The following is a 23,221-nucleotide window of genomic DNA, read 5'->3' as shown; positions in this document are numbered from 1 at the left end:
TTCAAAATCAACCCCATTTAGTCATGCATGCTATCAATTTTCACAAATTTAGTCCTTTAAATATGAAAAGAATTAATTAAAAACTTGCAAGTTGAGGACAACTAATAACACTTGTTTTAGCTTTGGAATTTCTTTTATTATAATTTAAATCTCGCTTAATAATTATTTAATCAATTATTCTTATTCTAAAACTTCTGATTAACAATTTCATGATGATTATAAATTTGTCACTTTATTTTAATTGCCTAGGGTAGAAACTAGGCAATACCGTATTTTATAATCTTTTTATCTAAAAAATAGAGTTCCTTTTTTAGAATCCAACTTTTCATAGAAACATCTTATTATTATATTTAGCTGTGGCATTCGATTAATTTACACATGATATCTTTAAATTCAAATTATTGACTTAGTAGATGTGCATTAGGAACAGTAAAAGTTACTTATTTAAATAGCAAAAATAGAAAACATTTGTTGATTTAAATATGATTCTTTTTTTGGTACATCACAAAAGTAAAAACATGATATTAATAATGGTAGGAGAGGGTAGACATGAAGACAATACAGAAAAAGTTAAATCGTTGAGAATGTAACATCCTAGTTGAACTGTGGGAATCGTGGTTCAGCAACTGCAAAGAGAGGTTTGGCAAGGAAGCCAGCATCCTTGCCCTCTGCTAAATCAATTTGCGAAAGACCTAATGGAATCTTCCAGTTAAAGCATTGAAGAAGTCTGGCCAGCAACATTACAGTGAGTGTGGAACCTAGAAGGACTCCCGGACATCCACGTCTTCCGGTGCTGAAGGAAAACATGTTGAATTCTGGATCGTTCAGATCTATTCTAGCATCATCCATGTGATTCATGTGGCGTTCAGGCTTGAACTTTAGCGAATCCTCCCAAATTCGAGGATTACGGCCAAGTCCTGGACGGCTCAAGATAACATGGCTACCTTTCGGGATGAAGTAGCCACCAACAACGGTGTCCTGTGTAGATACATGAGGAACATTAAAGGGTGCATATGGATGGAGCCGAAAGGCCTCTTTTGCACAGGCCTTCACATATTTCAGCCTCGCAAGGTCAGATTCTTGAACAAGTCTATCCTTTCCAACCACGGCGTCTATCTCTTCTGTGGCTTTTTGAAGCATTTCAGGTTGATTTAGCATCTCTGCTAATGCCCATTCCACAGCATTTGATGGATTATCGACTGTTGCAAACATTAGTTCCTGTGGAGCATCACAGTAAAGTTAAAGTGAAACTTATTTTCCAAATTCAATAACCAATTCTGTACAACAACGTCATATTGCAAGTTGCATTTTGTACATGGTTTTACGTCACCTTTTGTACATCACTTTATCTTTAAGTTGTACTAATCAACGATGTGTGGCGTTTTCGAGTAGGAGTATACTCCCTACTATTGATTTTGTACCAGCTTTTATTCTTCTGTCAGTCTATCCACGTTTGACCTAACTCCTAGTAGAATCTCCAAATTGGTAAGTACTATTTTAACTGTTCGCTTTTCAAATAGAACATTTCCTTCACACACAAATTATACTCGCTCTTTTTTCTTTCTTGGAACAATTAATATCTCTTCCTCTTTTTTTCTTTTTGTTTTGAAGAAAATATGTATCTCAATTTCCAAAAATTTCAATTTAATTGTTAACTCTGATGGCATGTGTTTTTTTTCCTTAGGTGTGAGACGAGCACGTATTTTTTCACCATTTTCATAGGGTCTTGAAATAAAAATATGTCACTTTAGGCCATAGTACAGGGATGTTATGCATGGCTTTTGGAATTAGAAAAGAATTATGTTAAAAGGCAATAACTGATAAGGAGCTAAAGTTTAATTTACCCTATTGTTTAAGAAATTGTTTATGTAACCAAGCAGCAGGATAGAGGATTCCTTACAGTAATTTGCGCTCTGATCTCCTCAGTTGTTAAGAGCGGTCTGCCATTGTTATCTTTGAGCCTGATTAGGACATCAAGAAGGTCTTCTTCCTCATTTTTCAGGCCACTCTCCCAGATGTTAATCCTTTTCTCAATTTCAGGATCTTGGTGCTTTCGTACACATGCAATGGCCATAGTAAGAACCTTTCTGTGGCCATCAAAATCAAAAATCTTCATCCAGGGCATGTAATCGGATAAGCTGAATGCATACAAGTGAGCAAGCAGTTTGAAGAGTGCATTAATATGTTCAACTTCCTCAGCACCCGGTCCTCCATCTTCCATTCCTTTCCCGAAGAATCTCTTGTTGAAAATCATCTTTCTAATCACATTTCCGAAGTAGTGTCGGGTAGTCAATCTTATGTCCACTAGCCCACCAGTGGCGTCATCCTTGCACTGATTGTAAACATAATTAACCAAATGATCTGCTTCCTCTGTTCGCTTGCTATGAAGCCATTGGTGTTTAGCAGGTGAGAGCACACTGGAAATGATTATTCTCTTCATTTTCTTGTATTGATCGCCCAAAGGTGAAAGGATTGTCGTCAAGTATCCTTCGCTACTAAGTTCTGCAGACATGCAAACAGGTCTGTTGGAGAAAATCGAGTCGTGTTTCTTGAAGAACTCACGAGCGAGTTCCGGAGAAGTGACAGGAATGATATGAACACCGAAAATGCGGAAACAAGCTATTTCGGTATTCATATCATCCATGACTTTGTATATCCATTGATGTGTTGGTCGGTTTCTCAGCATTTGGAAAATGCAGCCAAAGAAAGGCAAGGATTTTGGGCCAGAAGGGAGAGGGAATCGAGGTTTGTTGTTCTTTAGACAAATCATTATCCATTTGTCCATTGCAAAAACCAACAAAACCAAAGCCATGAATCCTGAGAAATATGGGATCCATGACATTGAGGTAAATCTCAAGCTTGAATCAGCACGAAGACCTGATGTGTAATTCATGACTTAAGACAGTATGAAAAGGTTATTAAGCTGTGTAAGCTTGTTTATTCTTATTACACAGTCTAAGGTGGGGTGTAGGCAATTGTTGTTGATGGTCTGTAAAGAGTGCGATCATGCGAGCTTTTATAGGAGAGACTTGTTGCTGGCAGTCAAGACATTCATAACTTTGCAGTACTGTCCCAGTTGAACAAGGATTTTGAAGAAAAATTTATGATATCATTGGCATGATAAATGCTTTATAATAAAAAATTATTATTAAGACTCCACTACTAATTTCATCAGGAGAGGCTGTGGAGCATGCGTGGAAGAGAATACCGCGTTGTCACTGTAAGTGTTTGAGAATGAGTTACATGTTTTATCTATTGGACGGTACATATTAAGCAACTTGTCCACCATTTGGTTTGCTAGGGAATTTGGAAAGCATCTGCTATTTACTTAGTTTTAGTCTTGGACGATTATACAGCCCATGAAGTATCTTTTCCAAATCAACAAATTTATAATTGCACATAAGAATACATACTTTGTATAGATTAATTTCATCATCTTATATTCTTTCACTTTAACATATAATCAATTAACTTTCAAATGAGATAGATTTCGTATAGAATTACTCAAGATATTCAATGCGCAGCCAACTTGAAAGAAAAAGGGTTAATTTCACATACCTCCCCTGAGGTTTTTGACAATTGCAAAAAGCTCCCCTCAAATTCTAAAAATTACACCTACCTCCCCTATTTTTACTATTTAAGTAACATTTTAGGCCCAAAAGGCTATGTTTTTTCTCAAAATTCCTATAATGCCCTTGAGCTATAATTCACAACAAAATATAAAGAAAAAATGGTTTACAATCTCTATTTCATTTATCTTTAGTTGCTATTACTATTACCTACCTATCAACATCCAAATCACATTAATAAACACTTATTTTTGTTCTAATGTTTTTCTTCTACCTAAAAATTTATGATGCAAACTATTGTATCAACTATAAACGCTACATCAGATGCCCAAAAACTTACCTACATTCTCATATCAATATTAGATTTTACTTAATACACAATAATATTCATCAATATTCCTAAGTTTTAATTCCATGGCTGCCACCTTTTTTATACAAAATAATATAAACCATCACTGCTAATATCAATATCCAATATACTTCATTGGCACAGAGTTTAAAATCAATCAAATTCTCTATATAGGATTAACATCAATAATTGTAAATCAAAAATAGAAATACAATGCAATTATAAATATATATCCATAACACTTTTTTCCATGGCAACCATAACAATATAACCTATATTTAGTTCCTATTCCACTTCCTATCCTTAATATTTATTTTTTTATCACTGTCACTATCTTCATCTCTATCTAGTTTGATAATGAAATTAGCACTCAATTTATCATATGACAATTTCAATTTGCTAATACCTATCAAAAATTGGAAACAAAAATGGGAGCAAGGAAACTATTAATAATAATGAAAAATCAAGAATTGGGAATAGATACCAAGATATGTAAGTATTGATGCTTTAGTGTGTATGGTGATTTTATTAGTGGCGACAGTACACATTTTGTTGATAATAATAAATAAATGAGTTTGAAAGAAAAATAGATACAGGATGAAGAGAATAGATAGTTAAATGGGAAAGACTATAGTTTGAATTATTGGTTGATTATCAATGAGAGAGTTTTAATATTTGATAGAGTTTTTCAATGAGTTGATAATTAATGAAGAGTATTGTTGTCTTTTTATCACATCGAGGGAGGTCTGTATAATTATGTAAACCTCAAGGGAGCCGAGTGAAATTATCGAAAACTTCAAGGGAGGTTTCTGAAATGATCCCAAAGAAAAACTTTGAAACTTCATTATTGAATTGTTAGACTTTACTACCAAGGAAATTTACGAAAAAATAATTTTTTTTCTAAAAACCCTTGAAAACTCTTTATATTGCTACTACATTCTTTAGTTATTACAATCACAAACTCTAGTTGCAAACATTTTGAAATCCAGATCCACAAGTCATGCACTTTCTGTAGTATTAGTTAGAATAAGTCAGATCAAAATTACAATAATTTCTCTTAATCTTTCTCTAATTTTTAGTTTATTTGTTTGTGCACCGTGAATCAGTTGAAATTAATTTAAGAAATATGGCACTGTACTTTTAGATATTTTTAGCGTAAAAAGTTAGGATATCATTAGTAGAATTAAGTAGTAACCACGACTCTGCACGGCGCCAAACAATAGTGTAGCTTTGGGATAGGTAAAGAGAAATCCAAATTCTCTCATAAGTAATAAATTTGTGGGAAAAAGTTCAATCTTTTTACCAATATAAATTCAGTGTCTAAACTTTAATTTTTTTTTTTAGATAATATATTATCTAAACATATATTCTTTTTTTGTCATCGAAGTCTTTTAGTGCCAATTTCAGTATCACCAACAGTGAGACAAATGTCAAGAACAACTCATGTCACGTCGTTCAATTTAAATTAATCACGTTCAACATTTATTAATCATGCTCAACAGTTCTTCAATAATTGGGTTGTTTTACCACCTAATCACTAGTGTATTAGTAAAGAGATAGGGGCACAACCACAACCATCGTTGTTCTAATAAATTCATGCTCTGAATCAATTATGCAATATATCAGCATGTCTACCCAAATAAAATTTAAACAAAAATCCCAACTGAGTCGTATCATTTTACCATTTTGTTGTTCTGTAAAAGAGCGAGAATTATTTATTTGCACCACTAAAAGTAGTTATTTCCCTAAAGAATAGAGCATAAGTACGCGAGTTCGCTAAAGATTACGTTAGGTCTATTTACGTAGTTAAATTTTCAGGACAGGAAGAGAATACGTTTTGTCAATTTCAAATCTAGAATAATTGTTGCTATTGATAGACTGCTTTGCCAAAATAATTTTCCTTCTAGAAAATAATCCTAAATAATACTCTTCCAAACGTTATTCTGTTACTAATCTGTTTGTTTACACGCAATCTCCTAATCAAAGGGAGAAAATGTCACTTGCAAATATTTTATTCCACTCTCTTTCTTTTTCACTTAGGTATATGTCCTGTCTATTTGTTTTTTGCAGCCATTCTTCCTACAGTCTTCTTGATTGTTTCTTATCCAAGTTCCTTTCTTTATTTCTCGTCATATGCAATTCGTCATATTTGGTGGTCAAAAGGATCTACAAATATGAATTTAGTTTTTATATTTAGGTTTTTTACACAAGGTGGATGACTATTCTCGTCCATTAGCATCAGTCTCATAATTTGTGGATAGTTTTCATAAAATCGGGCAAAATTAAGCTCCTCACTTAATACACTGTAAACAAGTTTTCAAAAGTTAAAATTGACAGGCTTAAGCATGTAAGGCAAATAATGATCATAGTTTAGGGTCTGTTTGGTTGGAAGTAAAATGTTTTCCTTGAGAAAATATTTTCCGTGGAAGTAATTTTCCATGAAAATCATTTCCCTTTCATCATTTTCAGGTGTTTGGTTAGCTTATTGAAAATATTTTCTTACTTCATTTATCTGGTGTTTGTTTAACTTTTGAAATATTTTCACTTTTATCTCTATCTTTACTTTCTACACATTATAACTACATACTTCTTCCCATGAGAAAATTTATCTCATTGTTTAACTTTAAAAAATCTTGGAAAAATGTATATATGAATAAAAAATATCTCCTTAAGCAATAAACAAATTGCTGGCCATTTAGTGTCAAATATCAATCACATGCAATGCTTATTGTGACATATAGCTTGCACTCTCACTGCTGAAAGTTTCTCTAGAAAAGAATGTCCCTATTATACATAATTAATTACTAGCATAGGATGAGCAGGATGAGGTTTTTTTTTTATTTTGAATATACTAGGGAGAGGGTTGGGTGGTACGGGGGAGGGAGTGTAAGGAAGAGGTCTTGGGTTCGAGTCCTCCTGTTTACACTTAAAAAAAAAATATATACTACAAGATGTTTTTAGTAAGTTTGGAACATACTACAGGCGGGATGCATGCATTTCGGAAAACAACTTCAGTAAGTTTGGAAGAGAAGTTGTTTTCCATAAGATGAGTGAAAATATTTTACATAGGAAAATGTTTTCAGTAACTTTTGTGCAACCAAACACGGGAAATTAGGAAAATATTTTCCTGGAAAACATTTTCACCCGAAACAAACGGACCCTTAATGTGCACTGAAAAAGTTTTATTGAAATGGGGAAAGACAAATGAAAAAAACTCTCCTTCATAGTGAACCAAGAAAGAAAATTTAACCAGGTCACACTTGGCATCAAAATTAACATATTATATGAACCAAGATAGTTAATGGTAACAAGAGCAAAAAAAAAAAAAAAAACCATGAATTTACAACAATTGATGTCTAAAAATTCTCAGTGATGACATTTTATTATACACATGGCAAAAAAAAATTAGACGTAATTACAACTATTTAAGAAATTTCCTAACATCATAAAATTTCACAAGGTACAATAGAGAAAGAATTTTACTAACCTTTGAAATTGTAGATAAGTAAATTTGAGGAACTGAATTATCACTAAGGATTCATGGTTGTGCAATAATGAATAAGTTTCCAAGAGTAGTTATTGACATTTTAAAAGGATGAAACTAAAGACAAAAAAAAAATGAGAGAGGGAGAAAAGAAAAAGAAGAGATTAAATCAAGGAAAGAACCTCTCAACAAAAAAGAAGATAAGAGATAAAGTCTACACATGATTATTTTTCCATATTGGGACTACAATTATTCTACATGACAATAAATAGATTAACAAGGGAATAAAGTTTGAAAATGCATTAATTTGGAAATTATTTTCAAAAAGAAGATTATTGTGGCAAAAAACTCGCTATTGACAAGGAACTAAATTTCGAAGTTGATATTCACCAAAATAGACTGCACGTTCAGATCTTTTTATTCCATAAAGATCTCAAAGTAAATGTCTCGGTCTAACGCATCTATTTGTACATCTTTTTCACCAGTTGAAATCTTTCTAATATTCTAACATGGCCTACGTTGGTGGCCTTCACTGCACTTGAGATGGGTGGCCGCCTAAGGTCTATCAAAGTGGCAGAGCCTACTCTAACATGTGTCATTTCTAAGATTATTTAATTATTTTAAAATTTTAACAAATTTAACATGTGCCATTTTTAAGATTATTTAATTATTTTAAATTTTTAACAAATTCAATATCATCCAATGGTTATTGTTTGCTAAATTCAAACTTCAAATCCCAACATAACACGGAAGTAAATTTGAATGTCTAGATCCTTACTTTATTTTAATAATGTAAATTGTTTTTAATTATTTACAATTCCGTGCCATGCATGTACACGGAACATAAAAGTAGTAAAGGGATAGATGTACAGGAAATTTAACTACAGTTTAATAAGCAAATCTAAATTTCATAGCAACCAAACAGAAAACTACCAAGTACTACGGGATCCACTAAAAGGATTACTAGAGCTGCTTTGAGCTGATTGTATAGGGATTACTACTCCAAGATTTTTTGCTTGCACTGGATAGGGCCTTAGGCCCTCCATAAGATCCCAAAAAATATATATATATATCTACCAAGTATTACAGAGTTGGGACAAAAGTAGCATCAGATACTTCAATTTTTCATGAACTTAAAATCCAAGTTCCATATTGAAAATATTGAAAGTACCATCAGTTTTTTTCATTTGTTTATTAGGGTAAGATCTTGTTCAGATTTGCGATTTCTTGGATCATTTCACCATATCTCAGCATTGATTTTAAACTTGAACCAGCTGGATAAAAGATCTAATGGTATTAACATGCACATATATTTATTGGACTGCTCGTGATTTCTTTGATCTGTTAAAATTTCATAGTGTAATTTCTGTTATTTTCTAAATATGTTAAATCTAGTGATTTTTTTAGATTAAATATTTTTGTGACATATTCAGTGTATTTTCTACCATTAGTGTAGAATTCATGAAATGAAATTTTATATTTTATCCAAAAAAAAGGGTTCCGTATTCAAAATAGTCATGCTACTCCCAGCCTTCCTCCAAAACTAAAGATATAAAAAATGAAAAAAGAAAACAAGAGAAAAGAAGATAAATACTGAAAATGTTCAAGTTACGATTCACTAAGCCTCATGGACAAAATTATCCACACAAAAAACCCACACACTTGCGGTGGCTCGGACCCGTGCGAAACATGCTCAAAAGAGCAATTAGATGATGATAACCTAACCGTTGCACTTTTGCAAACAACATCAATGTGATTAACATGTTGTGTAGGATGGATAATTGTTCCGTACCTCACTTAATTTATCCGCAACTCCAAGTCAAAATTATCAAGCCCCCTCATTTTAAGTATTTAACAATCTGTCCATCGACAGGTTATTAGGATGGAATTGCAGAATTTTTTTGTGATAAAGAATGAGATTAAGAATGAAGATTGACATTGGTCCGTGTTGACTAATTAGATGTCTTGTCCAAACTCGCTTTGGCTTCCTTGTACAACAAATGGACGGTTCGTCTCTCATTTCTCCGTGATAATGAAATGAAGTGTTAAACATCTGCCATGATAGTGAAATGAAGTGTTAAACATCTAATAGAGATCAAATAAAACCGTAATTTTCTTCTGTAGCATATTTGTTTACATGAAAAGAGATTGTATATGTCCTAAAAGTAAGTGTGTAAGTAGCTCAATCTTCTTAATGAACTACTAATTTTGTTAATGAAAATTTTTTGGAACTTCAAGAATTGTTTTTAAAGCACCTTATGATTCTTTTTTCTTTTTTAGTTTTTGTTCTTTTCATTTTGTCCATTTTTTTGGCCATAAAGTATTGAAGGATTAATTACATTAGCTTGTCATACTACTCATAGATATTTTGAAACATTACTCCAATTTTTGAATTGATACTCTATTATTTGATAAGACAACTATAATTCAATTTTTTAATATAAGGTAGTCCCTTGACCTTAATTCAGAGTTGCTAAAAACAGTGTAGGAAGTTAGTAAATACTCATCTATGAATAATTTATAGAGCGATAATCTGTAATTTTGTTAATTAGTTGTAAGTTGAAACCTACATGAAACACATATGGTACTGCCAAATTTCAAGTAACACCAGATTTTAAGTTTCACATTATTGATCACATATGGTACTGCCAGATTTTAAGTTTCACTAGTAACTTTTATTGACAAAATAAACGGGAAAAACAAACAAGACCCCTTGATCCCTTTCTCTTTTTAAATTCTTGCCTCTTTCTTTTACAGACATACTCGACACTTTCTTCTCCTCTTCACAATCATGCAAGAAAATATACAAAACAATCCTTCCGTCACTATGGTGGGAACTTGGCATAAACGAACAGTATTTTCACATTTCACCTAACTTTCCCTTAAAAGAAATATAAATTTATCAACTTTTAATTATCATCAAATAAGGTAACTTTATGATGCTAAATTGCTAATGTAAGGATCCAACAATTTTACTTAACTATGTATATTATTCTTATTTTATCTTCACTGGCTTCAGTTGTTGAACATTATTGTAGATTCTTTTTTTCTTATTACACGTTAGAGGGAAACGTAAATTTGATCCTCAGTGATTGGCACTTGTATAGTTTTGGTCCCTAAAGTTTTAGCAAAAACAAATCTAGTTTCCAATGTTTGGTACCTAGTACAATTTTAGTCGTTAAAGTTTCGTCAAATCAAATTTGGTCCCCATTGTTATCAATTTGAAGCAGATTTAGGATAATTGGTGAATTTTTCCAACTATTGACAGAATTAGTCACGTGCATTCACATGTTTATTAAATTAAGCAAATATAACAAGAAAAACGAGCAATAAAAATATCTCACATGATGGCATGTTAATAATTAATTAATTAAGAAACAAAAAAAAAGAAATTTGTTAATCTACATGAAAAAAATTAAGTATTACAATTTTTTTAATAAGTTGGGATAGAGTGTGAAAATAAGTTATGAATCAATGAACTGAGTGGTCTGACTAGTTTTAGTTTTGGGCAAAAATCTAAATGGCCTTATGCTATCTAGTTGGTTGACTTATAGCCTCCAACTATTAAATGCATACTTATGCCCCTCAAACTTGTAAAATTGTATATTTTTCACCCTTTCAGCTAGAGATAATTTTAGAAACCTCCCCTAATAATTATAATAATATCACCTGGCACCTTTGAAGTTTCAAAAATATCACTCAATTTCCATACTAGTGAGATAGGACCACTAGTTACTATCATAATATATAAATTGACAAAATTATTGTTACTACTTTTAACAATTTTTAGGCAAAACATTATGGAAAAGAAAATTTTTAGACAAAACATGTAAATCTTACATTATAATCAATTTGGTAGAAAATTCTATATAAGACAACAAAAAAGGATAGAATTGGGAGAAAAATATCTCTCTCTCTCTCTCTCTCGTTACAAGATTATTGTAAGAATTTTTAATAATGGAAGAGTAAGATTGTTACAAAAAGTATGGTTTTAGGAGAGGTTATTGATATTTTTTGAAACTTCAGAGATGCAAAGTAATATTAACATAAATCTCCAAGAGGTTTCTAAAATTATCTTTGGCTAAAACAGTGGAGAATATACCTTTTTACAAGTTCAAGAGACTATGCACTTAATAGTTGAATGACAAAAAGTCGACCAACTTAATAGTTTGAGGGCCATCTAGGTTCTTTGCCCTTTAATTTCTCAAACAAAAAATGTTCTTCTTTTTACTAGTTAATTAATTAGCATATGAGTTATTAGTCCTTGTTGTATAAAGTTAGCTACTATTTTGCTTCTTTATTTTGAAATTTAATTTCACGGATGCATAACTAGACATGAAAATTTTGTCTATAATTTGGAAAAAAACTTCAAATGTCCTAAATCTACTTTGAATTGGATACATTGAGAATCAAATTTGCTCTTATCAAAACTTTAGGGACTAAAATTGCACATTTGCTAAACATTGAGGACCAAATTTACTTTTACCAAAACTTTGAGAACTAAAACAGCATATAGACTAAAGATTGGGAACTAAAACTTCGTTTCTTCCTTAACACATTATTAATGACTAGTGGTTGAGGTACACCTAATGTATGTACAACTAAGAAAAAGATACTGAAAAAGATTAGAATTATTATTTTGTTGGAAAGTAATAGTTTAGAATAGTTCAAATGCATTTTAGTATTTTAGAAAAGTGGTAGTTTTTTTGTTAGAGAAGTGGTAGTTAATTCATAGATTTGGTGTGGTCGGGTAGTTGAAATGGTATAACTGCCTTTAGAAATAAGGATAAATTAGGCAATACATTAAATGATACAATTTATTTACACCAAACCCCTCCCTCCCACTTTACGTATAGTGTATATAGTATAGTAAGATATGTTTGCAACAAGTACTCTCTTTAATTTGTGGCACGTTTTTCCTTCTCAAATTGTAAGAAACTAATCAACTTTAAAAATCAAACTCAATTCACCTTTTCTAAACTACTAAAAGAAAAAACAATGGAAATGACACTATAAAGGTACACCATAGGTTGGTCTAATGGTTGGAGGAGGGTTTTTTAGAGTCTTTCCTGCCATCAAATTCACTTAGCTATACCTTGGAACATTAGTTCAAAATTTCAAACTCTTTTTTGGTAATAAAGAAAATTTAAATGTCGCTATAATATGATTAATTGATCCTCCCACGTGGTCACAATTTAGAAGAATCCCTTGAGACCATTATTGCTTATGTGAAACTCACATGAATGATAATCTTCAGGAGCTGAACTGGCAATGATTTCCGATTCTTTTCTAGTTTAAAGGATAAGGTAAACAATTTTAATATTTTATCCGGCTTTTGACGTGGAAAATCTATCTAAACTTTCATCCACGTTAAACAAAATAATACACAAAGAAATGAAGCTTAAGGTTTAATCATTGGGACCAATCAATCTCTATATATATATCTTTCACCAATTGAGATGTTTCTAATCATTTTCTAAGATTATTAAATTTTTTAATAAATTTGATTGATGCTATCCAGTGGCTATTGTTTACTAAATTGAAACTCCAAATCTCAATATAATATGGGACATAAAATTAAATGCCTAAATCGTCACTTTATTTTGAAAATTCAAATTGTTTTTAAGTATTTATAATTCCGTGGTTAGCACGGAATAAAAAGCTAGCTAGTAAAGAGTTATAAAGGAAAAATAACTCTTGTTTTCTACAAGAACAGAGAATGAGCAAATCTAAATTTCATAGCAACCAAAATGAAAACTACCATGCACTACGGTATCCACCAGAGGAATTACTAGAGCTACTTGGAACTGATTGTATAGGGGTTACTCCCCCCCCCCCCCCCCCCCCCCAAGAGCTCTATAAGATACAAAAAAAAAAAAAAAAAAAAAAAAACTACTACCAAGTATTGCATACTTGGGACAAAAGTAGCATCAGATACTTCAATATTTCATGAACTTAAAATCCAAGTTCCATATTGAAAATATTGAAAGTCCAATTAGTGTTTTTTGGCTGTTTGTTTATTGGATCTAAGAGTTTTTTGCAAATCTATCGTATCTATGATTTCTTGGGTCATTTCATCAGATCTCATTGTCAACTTTGCACTTAAACGAGTTGGATAGCAAATTTGATGGTATTAAAATGTATAGATATTCGTTGGGCTGCTCATAATTTATCTGATTAGTTAGAGTTTAGTTTAGTTTTTATTATTTTCTAAATCTGTTAAATCGAGTAATTTTTTAGGTTAAATGTTTTTGTGACATTTTCGGTGTTTTTTCTGCCATTAGTGCTATTTAATGGAATGAAATTTTATCTTTTATCAAAAAAGATTCCATATCGAAAATAGTCATGCGACTCCCAGCTCTCCTCCAAAACTAAAGATACAAAAAATGAAAAAATAAAACCAAACCAAACAAAACAAGAAGAAAAGAAAAGACATACTGAAAACGATCAAATCAGGATTCACTAAGCCTCGTCGGCAAAATTATCAACACAAAAAATCCTGCTCTTGCAGTGGCTCAGGGCCATGCAAAACATGCTCAAAAACGCAATTAGATGATAAAAACCTAACTTCTACACTTTTGCAAACACCATCAATGTGATTAACATGTCGTGTAGGACGGATAATTAATTGTTTCGTACCACACTTTTATCCGCAAATCCAAGTCCAATTAGCAAGCCTCCTCATGGCTTAATTATATCCTTAACAACAAAGTCTGCAACAGTACTGCCGTAAAAATTGTTCATCACATGTCGTCAAAATTTCAACAAGTGCGGCAAATTTTATGTACAACGAAGTTTGGTATTTGGAAATTTGAGATAAAGGTGTTACAGCCGCCATAGCCACTGACGGATATGGAATTTAGCCAGTGACGGACGCAGAATTTTAATTTAGGGGAGCGAACAATCAAACAATGAGTAAGAAAAAATTATCAAAACAAATGATGCACGCTAACTTGATATCAAAGTTTTAAAACCAAAGTTTAATAGATGATAACTAAACACTAAATGCTTTTAATAATAAGAGACAAAACATGAAGCAGAAGATGAAAATTAACTCATGGACCAAAATCGTATAAACATTAATTAAATTCAATAAATAGACATTAACAGTATATAAATTAAAAAAATTTAAAATATAAATTTAGAATAAGAACAATTGGCAAATTAAAAATAATAAAAAATCTAAATCTCAAATTTAAAATAAGTGTGTATGTCTAGATAATGAGTGATTATGAATCAAAATATAAAGGAATTATAAAAAAAAAAAAATTAGACTTGCCTTGAAAAAATAGAGTTTTGGGAAGAATGAATGTTTGAAATGAGTTCAACGAACTTCGGGAAAGATTGTGTTTGGATAGAGATAATTTGAAATAAACTCTTATTGAAAGATTGTGTTTGGATAGAGATAAATGAGTTCAATATTGATTCTTACTTGTTCATTTAGGTGCTAGCTTTTGACTAATTGATCAAGTCAATCACGTATAAAAAATATGATTAAATTTCCTTTTATTTGTCAATTATTTGTTTCCTTACCTTAATTAATATAAGGATACACTAAATATATTAAGGTTATAATAACGAAATTTTGTATATATATTTTTTGATAAAACAAAAGCTAATATTATTAATAAAGTAGCTAGAAATCGTTCACAAGAAACATGCACTCATGACAGAAAATATATAGAACATATCACAAATATATCTAATCTGAAAAATCATTAGATTTAATAGAGTTAGAAAATAAGAAAAATTACATGTTCTTAGAGAGAAATTAAAGGAGATAAACTTATTAACTAATAAAAAAACTTGTTAAGGATCTAAAATGATAGAGTTCAAATTAAAATTTAATACTCCATATAGAATTTTTGAAAATTTTTGGGAGACGGCTGCCCCGGCCGCCCGCCACCCTTATGTTCGGGGTTGGCCATCGCAATAAATTGTTCTACCATATGCATGGAAATAAAACTCGGACGCCTCAAATTAGCCACAAGGAACTATGGGTGAGGATTCGTTGGGCCGGACATTCCAATTGTGTAGGTTGTAGAATTTCTTTTTGATAAAATAGAAACCAATATTATTAACAAGTTAGTTGAAAATTGCTCAACATAATTTGATTGACAAAGAAAACTTCACTAATGGTAAAAAATATATAGAACATATTAAAGATATATCTGATTAAAAAATTATTAGATTTAACAGAGTTACCAAATAAGAAAAATTATACTGTGAATCACAAAAATTATAAAATCTGTTCCATAAATGTCTGTGCATGGTACATGTCTATTCCCTCAAAATTGATTCAAGTTCAAAATTGATATTAAGATCAAACAAGATGACCCAAAAAATTGCAAAACTATTAAATAGATATGAAAAACTCTTAGATCTGAGAAAAAATAATAAAATATAAACAAGACTCCCATTGGAGCAGCTTAGAACAAAAGAAAACTCTTAGTAGTAAATATTATGAGAGAAAAAACTCTCACTAGAATATCATAGAAGAAACTTTATTAAACATAAAATAAAAAAAAAAAGAGAAAGAGAGACTTTGACTTAAAACCAAAATCTCCCTCATATGGAGGAAGAACGGGCGGTGAGAAGGTTGAGATTAGAGAGAAGGTGGAGAGAAATTGTACAATTTGCAAATGTTTGATTATTAGAAAGGTTGAGTTAAGACATAAGAGACAGATTAATATTTCACTTGGAACTCGAAGCATAAATGGCTAGTCTTAGAGTGTTTATGAGCAAGGTCTTAATGTAAAAATTAAATTCTAATTTGTGCTACAACAAAAGTAATCTTTTTTGTCAGGTTAAAACAAATGCTAATGAGTAATGCCTACTAGGTTACTAGTATCAGAGATTCAATATCAGATTGTGAATCAAATATATGATATTATGAAATTGGAAATACAAGTGATATCAGAGCTTTAATATCAGACTTTGAATCTGAATCGTTAAAGTTTGAAGCAAATAATTTGATATGTTAGAAGTTTTAAAGGATTACAATTGGTTTTAGATTATTGGTGTACGATTGACTGGATCTTGTAGATCTACTATTTTTTCAATTAATCTCTTTGACGCATGAGAAAAAACGAAATCCTATGGTGCTTTAAAGAAAGGGAGCGGTGTGACCGTGCAAGCCGTGTATTCTTATGTTTGAAGTTTCAAAGGATTTTTTTTTTTTTTTTATTGCTGCCGTGCAATGCGTAGATCTACTGTTTTCTGGATTGATCTTTTTTTTTTTTTTTTTGTCGCATGAAGGTTTCGAATGTCTATGGTGTTTTAAAGAAAGGGAATAAGGTAATTCATGTTTTTTGTGCATTCAATTATCGTGGATCACATGATAGGACCAAAAGTAAAAAAAAAAAAATTACATGCAATGTGAATCCTAATCCGATGGCTATCACTTAGAACAATTAAAATATTGTTTATTAATTTTTATTGACCAAAGTCCACAATTACAGAGACCCCAAACTTGGTGGACGATGAGGTGGAACACAAACTTGAGGTGCCATTCATGAATCATGATCGATTGGGGACCTAAGAGTGTAACTTTTTTCATGGTCTCAGTTTTTAAAGAATATATGTCAATTCATCTTCCGTGCCTTGAAATTAACCCAATTATTTAATGAGTATTCTGGGATGGTGATATTTGAGGTTTCGTGTCGGCCCGTGACTTGGCTCAATGAACCTTTGCTCGGCATGTGAATGCTCCTCGTGGTTCATGAATGGGATTTGGAATCAAAGGATGTCGATGTTAGTGGAAATAGGCTTGCATTCCTTAATCATAAAGTTTTGAATTTAAAATTTATAAAAATAAAAATGACAATGTTGAAAGAGTTTTTCTCGTAAAGAGTTTGATGTAACTTGAAAAGAATTAATCGCAAATCAAAAGAATGGGATTTGGATGTATTAGTGAAACATATTCTCTTTTATTTCCGTTGTATGGCATATCGTGTCTGCTCATGTTCTGCATGTGTCCAATTAATTGAATTTTTTAGCAGATTAAACAAAAGTTTAGCATTTGTTCTTTTTGCACATTTGAACTTGCTAATACCTTGGGAGAATGATGAGTTTGGTGGTACGAAAAAGGAGGGTAAGTGAAAAATTCTAAATTCAAGACCTTTCACTTACTTTTAAAAAAAAAAATTTGCTAATGCCTTGCTTGGATTTTGATGCCTTATTTTTAACATAGAATTTTGTCTCCGTTGAATGTTACAAATGCATATAAAACTTCCTCAATCATTAGTTCTATTATTTGGAATTCTAAATATTCGTAAAAGTGTCTAAAATCGTGGGGTTGGAAATGCCTAAAATATAGAAATATAGAATAATGATAGCTTCCGTTAAAAGTGAAATTAAAATCACACCGCGGATGACATTTTTGTTTTCCTAACACCTAATAGACCATTTAGCAAACTAAATCGCCTTAGGCGATTCACCAACTAAATTATAGCTCGCCTTAGGTAACTGCACATTAGGTGTTCGAATTTTTGTACTTACGATAGAATTCAAAGGGTGTGTAGTAGTATACCCCTTTAATCTAAAAGTGGGATTTCCTCCCTCTAACCCTCGTTGACCTAATTAGTTCCTCTCCTAGTGTAGATTAAAATAGTTATACACCCAACAAACAATAGCCAAAGCTCATCTAACGTTTTTTTGGAAATGTTAATACAAGTTGGTTCAATTGGTACGAACAGATTACTTTCTAGTGAAAAATTACGTGTTCAAATTTCACTGCTAAGTAAGGATTATGTTAGTGGCCAATTTGTAAGAACATTACACGTGATTGATGGCTCTGACAATATATCCAAGATCGTGGTGATGATAAGAGTTGAATCCATCCAAATTTTTTTCACCGAAAAAAAAAACTAACATTTTCTATGCTCAAGTTGCAAAATAGGAGTACTAAAACATGCGGCTTTGCTGGATTAATTACATAGTGCCTTTGAACTATGTAAGGTGCACGTCACCCCTTGAACAAACAATTGTGGCATCCAAGGTGCACGATTAACCCCATGAACAATCAATTGTGGTACGAATCGCCCCATATCATCTTGTTAAGTTACCCAAGGTTTGTCCGAACGACGGTGTAAATGTGTAATGTCAATTCAGCATCTATTTAAATTGTCATACAGTATCGGGTTGAACTGCTGGAGAACCCAAAAGCTTTTAGTCCACGGTGCTATAAATTTCCAAAAGCCAGGCCGAACAAGGCATACAAGTCTAAATATTCAGTAGGCACATTTAGGTCCATCTAACTCCCTACGCGAACGGAAGTTGGTTCTCGCTTTTGTTTGTTCTATACTAGGAAGAATTCTTGAAATTAAGAGCTTTAATGTATCTCTACCTCCGAAAGAAAAAAGAGTTTTATCTCTATAATTACTGCATAATAAGTAAGAGAGCGGCACAAATTATTAAAACAACTTCGTAATATCCATGTTATATTTAGGTACATCTTATTTACATGGGCCTGTATATGTCGATTTTATCAAAATTACGTGACATGATTTGAGCCATACAATTTTCAAAATTTGCACTGTTAGCTAAATTTGAATCGTAAATCATTTAACACAGTTATATTTGACAACTATCTTAACCCGTTTTTCTAAATTGTGAATATCCACGAAGACTCAACCCATATTGTGATAGGTTCCAGTGACCATCTACCCTACACGAGGGTTACATATAGGAATGATAAACTCAAAATTATAACTTTTCCTAAGTTAACTTATTATTTCCTTCCTAATCCTTAGGTATCGCCCTTATCCTGTTGAAAAAAACAGTTTAAAAAAAATGGTTAATTATTTAAGTAGATCGAATTTATTTAACATTTTCCAAACTGTAATGCCAGGTCTATCCGCCCCATCCCTGCATACGGTGAAAGAAATACGGAAAGACACTCAAATAATATTTTTTTTTCATATTCTTATAGGTTGTTGCCAATTGTCATCATTGATAAGAGTAGCGTAGTATAGGGTTGCAAATTATTCGTACAGTCCTGTTAAAGATGTTTGATATTATTTGATAATTTAGGATGGCATTAGCGTGTTGGCGTCTCAAATGAAAATTCTGAGGTGCAATGCTACTCTAATTATTAACTTTGGAATACAAAGTATTCAAAATAAAAGTTTAAAATGGGTACAAAGTGGAATTTGAAAAAAAAGAAAAGAAAAAGTGGAATCTGCCCTTGTACGTTTTACTGTGATTTAATGACTTATTATGACAACATAGTCTTTGAAGTTTTTTGTCTCTTCATCCAACTTAGCCACCGAACTGTTGAAATTCTATCCGAGGAAAACATAATAGTACTACCAAATCAAAATGCGATTTATGAGGCAAATAGTGAAAGCAGGAGTTTATTTCATGAAACACTTTTTTTAGGCTTATGTCTTGAAACACAAAGCACATTCACCCATAAATTTCTTGCATGCATTAATCTTGACCTCTTATTTGTATTATTCACCTAGATATCAATTCATCATCAACCTTACCTATATGTGAGAATCACGTTTTTAGCTGTACTTGGCAGTAGTATTATCAAACTAATAGATAATGTGGCTAAGGAACTTTGGGAGTGATTTTCGTCGTCCTCGTGATTGTTATTTGCATGGGAGTTGTGGTTCTAGTTGAGGAAGGAAGAAAGCTAGAAGTAGAGGTGATATCGAATCAAACCGAACTCGACTATTGGGATATTCGAGCTCAAGCTCGATGGCCATACATAGTGCTTGGGCTCGAGCTCATTATAATGTGCTCGAGCTCAACTTGAAGCATTGTATTCCAGGTTCAATCTTAACTCGTTGGAGATCCAGCAGTACTCGAGCTCGATTACTGAAATGACTCATTCAATATTCACAAATTTTATAACGAAGCTGGTTATCGTCATCATTATTTAAAACAAATAGCTCAAAGAAGTCATTTGATTATTCCTAAAATATTAATTAAATATTTGCGCGAGCACTCGTTAGAGCTCGTCGAGCTCATGAGCATATATTATTCACTACAACAAAAATGACCTTTAACTGCATTCAAAGGTAGCAATATAAATAATTTAACCTGACACTTTACCTTTCCTCACACCTCAGAGGAGTGTTGTCCCTTCCAATGTGGGGATAGGCTCGTAGTATTCAAATGTGTCAGGAAAACTATGCTGTTATAACATCCCATCTGCCAACAAAAATTCCTTTTGTTGATAATTGAAAGTGTCAAGATAGCTATAGTACAACATTAGGATATCGAATTCTATGTTGACACTTTTAATTGCCAGGAGTTTTTTTTTCTTTTTTTTTTGATATAGAAGCAACCTGCAGGTAGTGCTCCCTGCTATACATTCCATCAATCAAAAAGCCAAAGGACTTGTAAAATTATCCCAAAGAACAAAATGCATATAGTAATTTAAAAGCAAAAGTCAATGCTCAAATATAATTTATTGAACTAAAAGTCAGTAACATAACATCGCAAATCCCTAACAAGTACAAACTTGAAAAATTCTCTTGTGCACAAAGTAAAAGATTCTCATCCCTAACAAGTAGAAAGAACTTGCAGTAGCTTCCAAACTTTCCAATGAAATGAGAGCCTTCGGTCATAACCATGAATACCCATCAATCTTCAGCTAGTTCCACCTGTGCATAAAGTTTGTCGGGATCATTTGATCATCATAGCTAGCAATAAAATTGCAGAAAAGCCACAATATAAGTAAGTGCATATAATACCATTTAAACTGATGTCATTAAGCAACAGTCCTTAGGCTCATATACTTGGCCAACATAAGTGTTGTCCAGTGAAATCATCTAAGAATGCTAAAAGTCTAGGAAGCAATAAAATGAGCACCCATCCTCGGATAAGAAATGGCAGATTTCGAATAAATCGCATGCTTGCAAATCCATTTCAGAAGTGACAAAGTTGCAGGAATGAACGTTAAGAGGAAAAACAACTCCTCAGTTTCAAAAGCACGACATCAACCAAGGCAGACAAAGAAAAAGTAACTTGGACGCTAGACATTTTGGATACTGCCAAAGGATGAGGAATACTGCATATTTATCAGAATAACTAAGTTCCATACATATCCTACATTTTACAAATATAACTGCTGCAATGGTCACTAGTCCACATTAGTCAAAGCAGATAACTGTACCATGCAAATGAGATCTCAAATGTTATAAAAGTTGCAGAAATATATCTCAACTGGCGGCTTAAATGATACCATGGATGATTAACCATGAGCTAGAAAACATTACTTTAATCACAATAGTCAGTCATTGGTTATGATACAAAGGCTTACTGCAGGCCGTCATTGATTGGGGGAAACTACGGCTTACTCGATACCACAACTTTTGTACCTAATCCAGATTACTATAGGTAATGATACCACTTATATAACCAATTAAAGTTAGTCAACAGCATTTATCATTCTATTGGTTGGTTTAATTATTCTTTTCTTGGCATCACTATGACTCTCTGGCTAAATTCTATTCTGCCTTCCTTAGTGCTCTTCTTTGGCACCAGTTGATGGGAAGAAACGTTTTAGCAACGAACTTCACAGGCACAAAGAAGATTCATGCCTAGATATCTGCAAACAAATAATGAAATAAAACTGAAATAAAGGTAAGAGTCTGTCGACAAATGGGGGATCAAATATCTGCAAATCTTTTTTCTTTTTGTTTTGGGGCAAAAGCCGCAAGACTTTACTGTCACTTCTTCACCATGTATCACAATTAAGAACTGGTTGTTACCTTTTTTTTCCTCTTAAGCAGGAATTAGAAGAAATCTGTAAGGACAACAGTGCTCAATTCCAGTAGCAGTTAGCAGAGATGCTTCAATTAAATCAAGTGAATTAGTTCAAATTGAATAAACTAGGCTTCTCTCTTTCACTGGCCTGTCAACATGTATCCTTTTAATACTCTTTCACACGAAGTATCTGGTCACATGAAATTTATCTGTAATCACTTTTCTAAGATTCACCAGTTTCTCGGTTGTCTACTTGACATTTTATCAAACAGGTTATGGGCAACAAATCCATAACAAAATAGTCACACAAATCAAGTAGACAACCGAGAGGAGTAAAGCTGAACAACAAATGCACTCAAATCATGAACTATTACTCATGGATATTGTCAACTTAGATTTTTTTGCAACTTAGATTCCTCAATTGACCTAAATACGCTAGTCTTGCAACTATAACATTTTTCAACAAAAAACAGGCAGAAGTAAAATGGAAATGCAATGAACATTTCTTTGCAACATTTTACATGGTCAACTCCTCAAACATGACTTCTACACCAAAAGAAGGATTTAAACTCTAGAACATCAGTTAGAGGAGAGCAAACATTCCTTATGGAATCTGGGAATTCCAATTAAGCGATATATTTACCAGAGATGAGGATTTTAATCGATTTGTCTGCCAGCCGCTGCAGCAACAAAAGGCAAGTGGGGAGTGTGAGAACCCTGAAAATATATATAAACATCGGTGCATATTTCATTTGCATTCTTAATTCTTTAATAAACTTTAGCATTAAATCTAATTGTTTTTAAATAAGTGCGTAAAAATAATTTTTATGTGCAAACTGACACACTTGTATTAAATTATTATTTCACTTGACTTTATATTACTAAATTGATAAATTTCGAGTTAGACTAACTCTATTTCTTGAGAAGAAATAATTGGAAATTTTGATAACTAATTTAATCGCTAAATAATGTTAGGAATTACTAGGAACCTTAATATTAAATTGTAATCGATAAATATTCGATAAAAATGGTTTAAGTATACTAGTGTATAATTAGGCTTTCAAATCACACTTGGGGATAATTTTTGGAATTAAG

The 23,221-nt window shown here is 32.1% G+C and overlaps 1 protein-coding gene and 1 long non-coding RNA gene across 2 annotated transcripts; both read right to left on the bottom strand.

Annotated features, from left to right (window-relative positions):
• Window positions 1-540: 540 nt before the first annotated feature.
• On the bottom strand, window positions 541-2,909 carry LOC113703064 (tryptophan N-monooxygenase CYP79A68-like). The gene is made up of 2 exons (XM_027224280.2): window positions 1,901-2,909; window positions 541-1,218 (listed from the first exon to the last, which is right to left on the bottom strand). Exons 1-2 carry the CDS (start codon window positions 2,891-2,893, stop codon window positions 595-597), a joined length of 1,617 nt encoding a protein of 538 aa, XP_027080081.1. The 5' UTR covers window positions 2,894-2,909; the 3' UTR covers window positions 541-594.
• A 17,902-nt stretch (window positions 2,910-20,811) lies between these two features.
• Window positions 20,812-22,868, bottom strand: LOC140012559 (uncharacterized). Its single transcript, XR_011819742.1, has 2 exons — window positions 22,770-22,868; window positions 20,812-21,021 (listed from the first exon to the last, which is right to left on the bottom strand). It is a non-coding gene; the product is annotated as an uncharacterized lncRNA (long non-coding RNA).
• Between the last annotated feature and the right edge of the window lie 353 nt (window positions 22,869-23,221).

The sequence above is a fragment of the Coffea arabica genome, chromosome 8e, assembly GCF_036785885.1.
Source record: "Coffea arabica cultivar ET-39 chromosome 8e, Coffea Arabica ET-39 HiFi, whole genome shotgun sequence".
Classification (NCBI taxonomy): Eukaryota; Viridiplantae; Streptophyta; class Magnoliopsida; order Gentianales; family Rubiaceae; genus Coffea; species Coffea arabica.
Note: the sequence above shows the minus strand (reverse complement) of the source record. Positions and strands in the feature narration are given on the sequence as shown.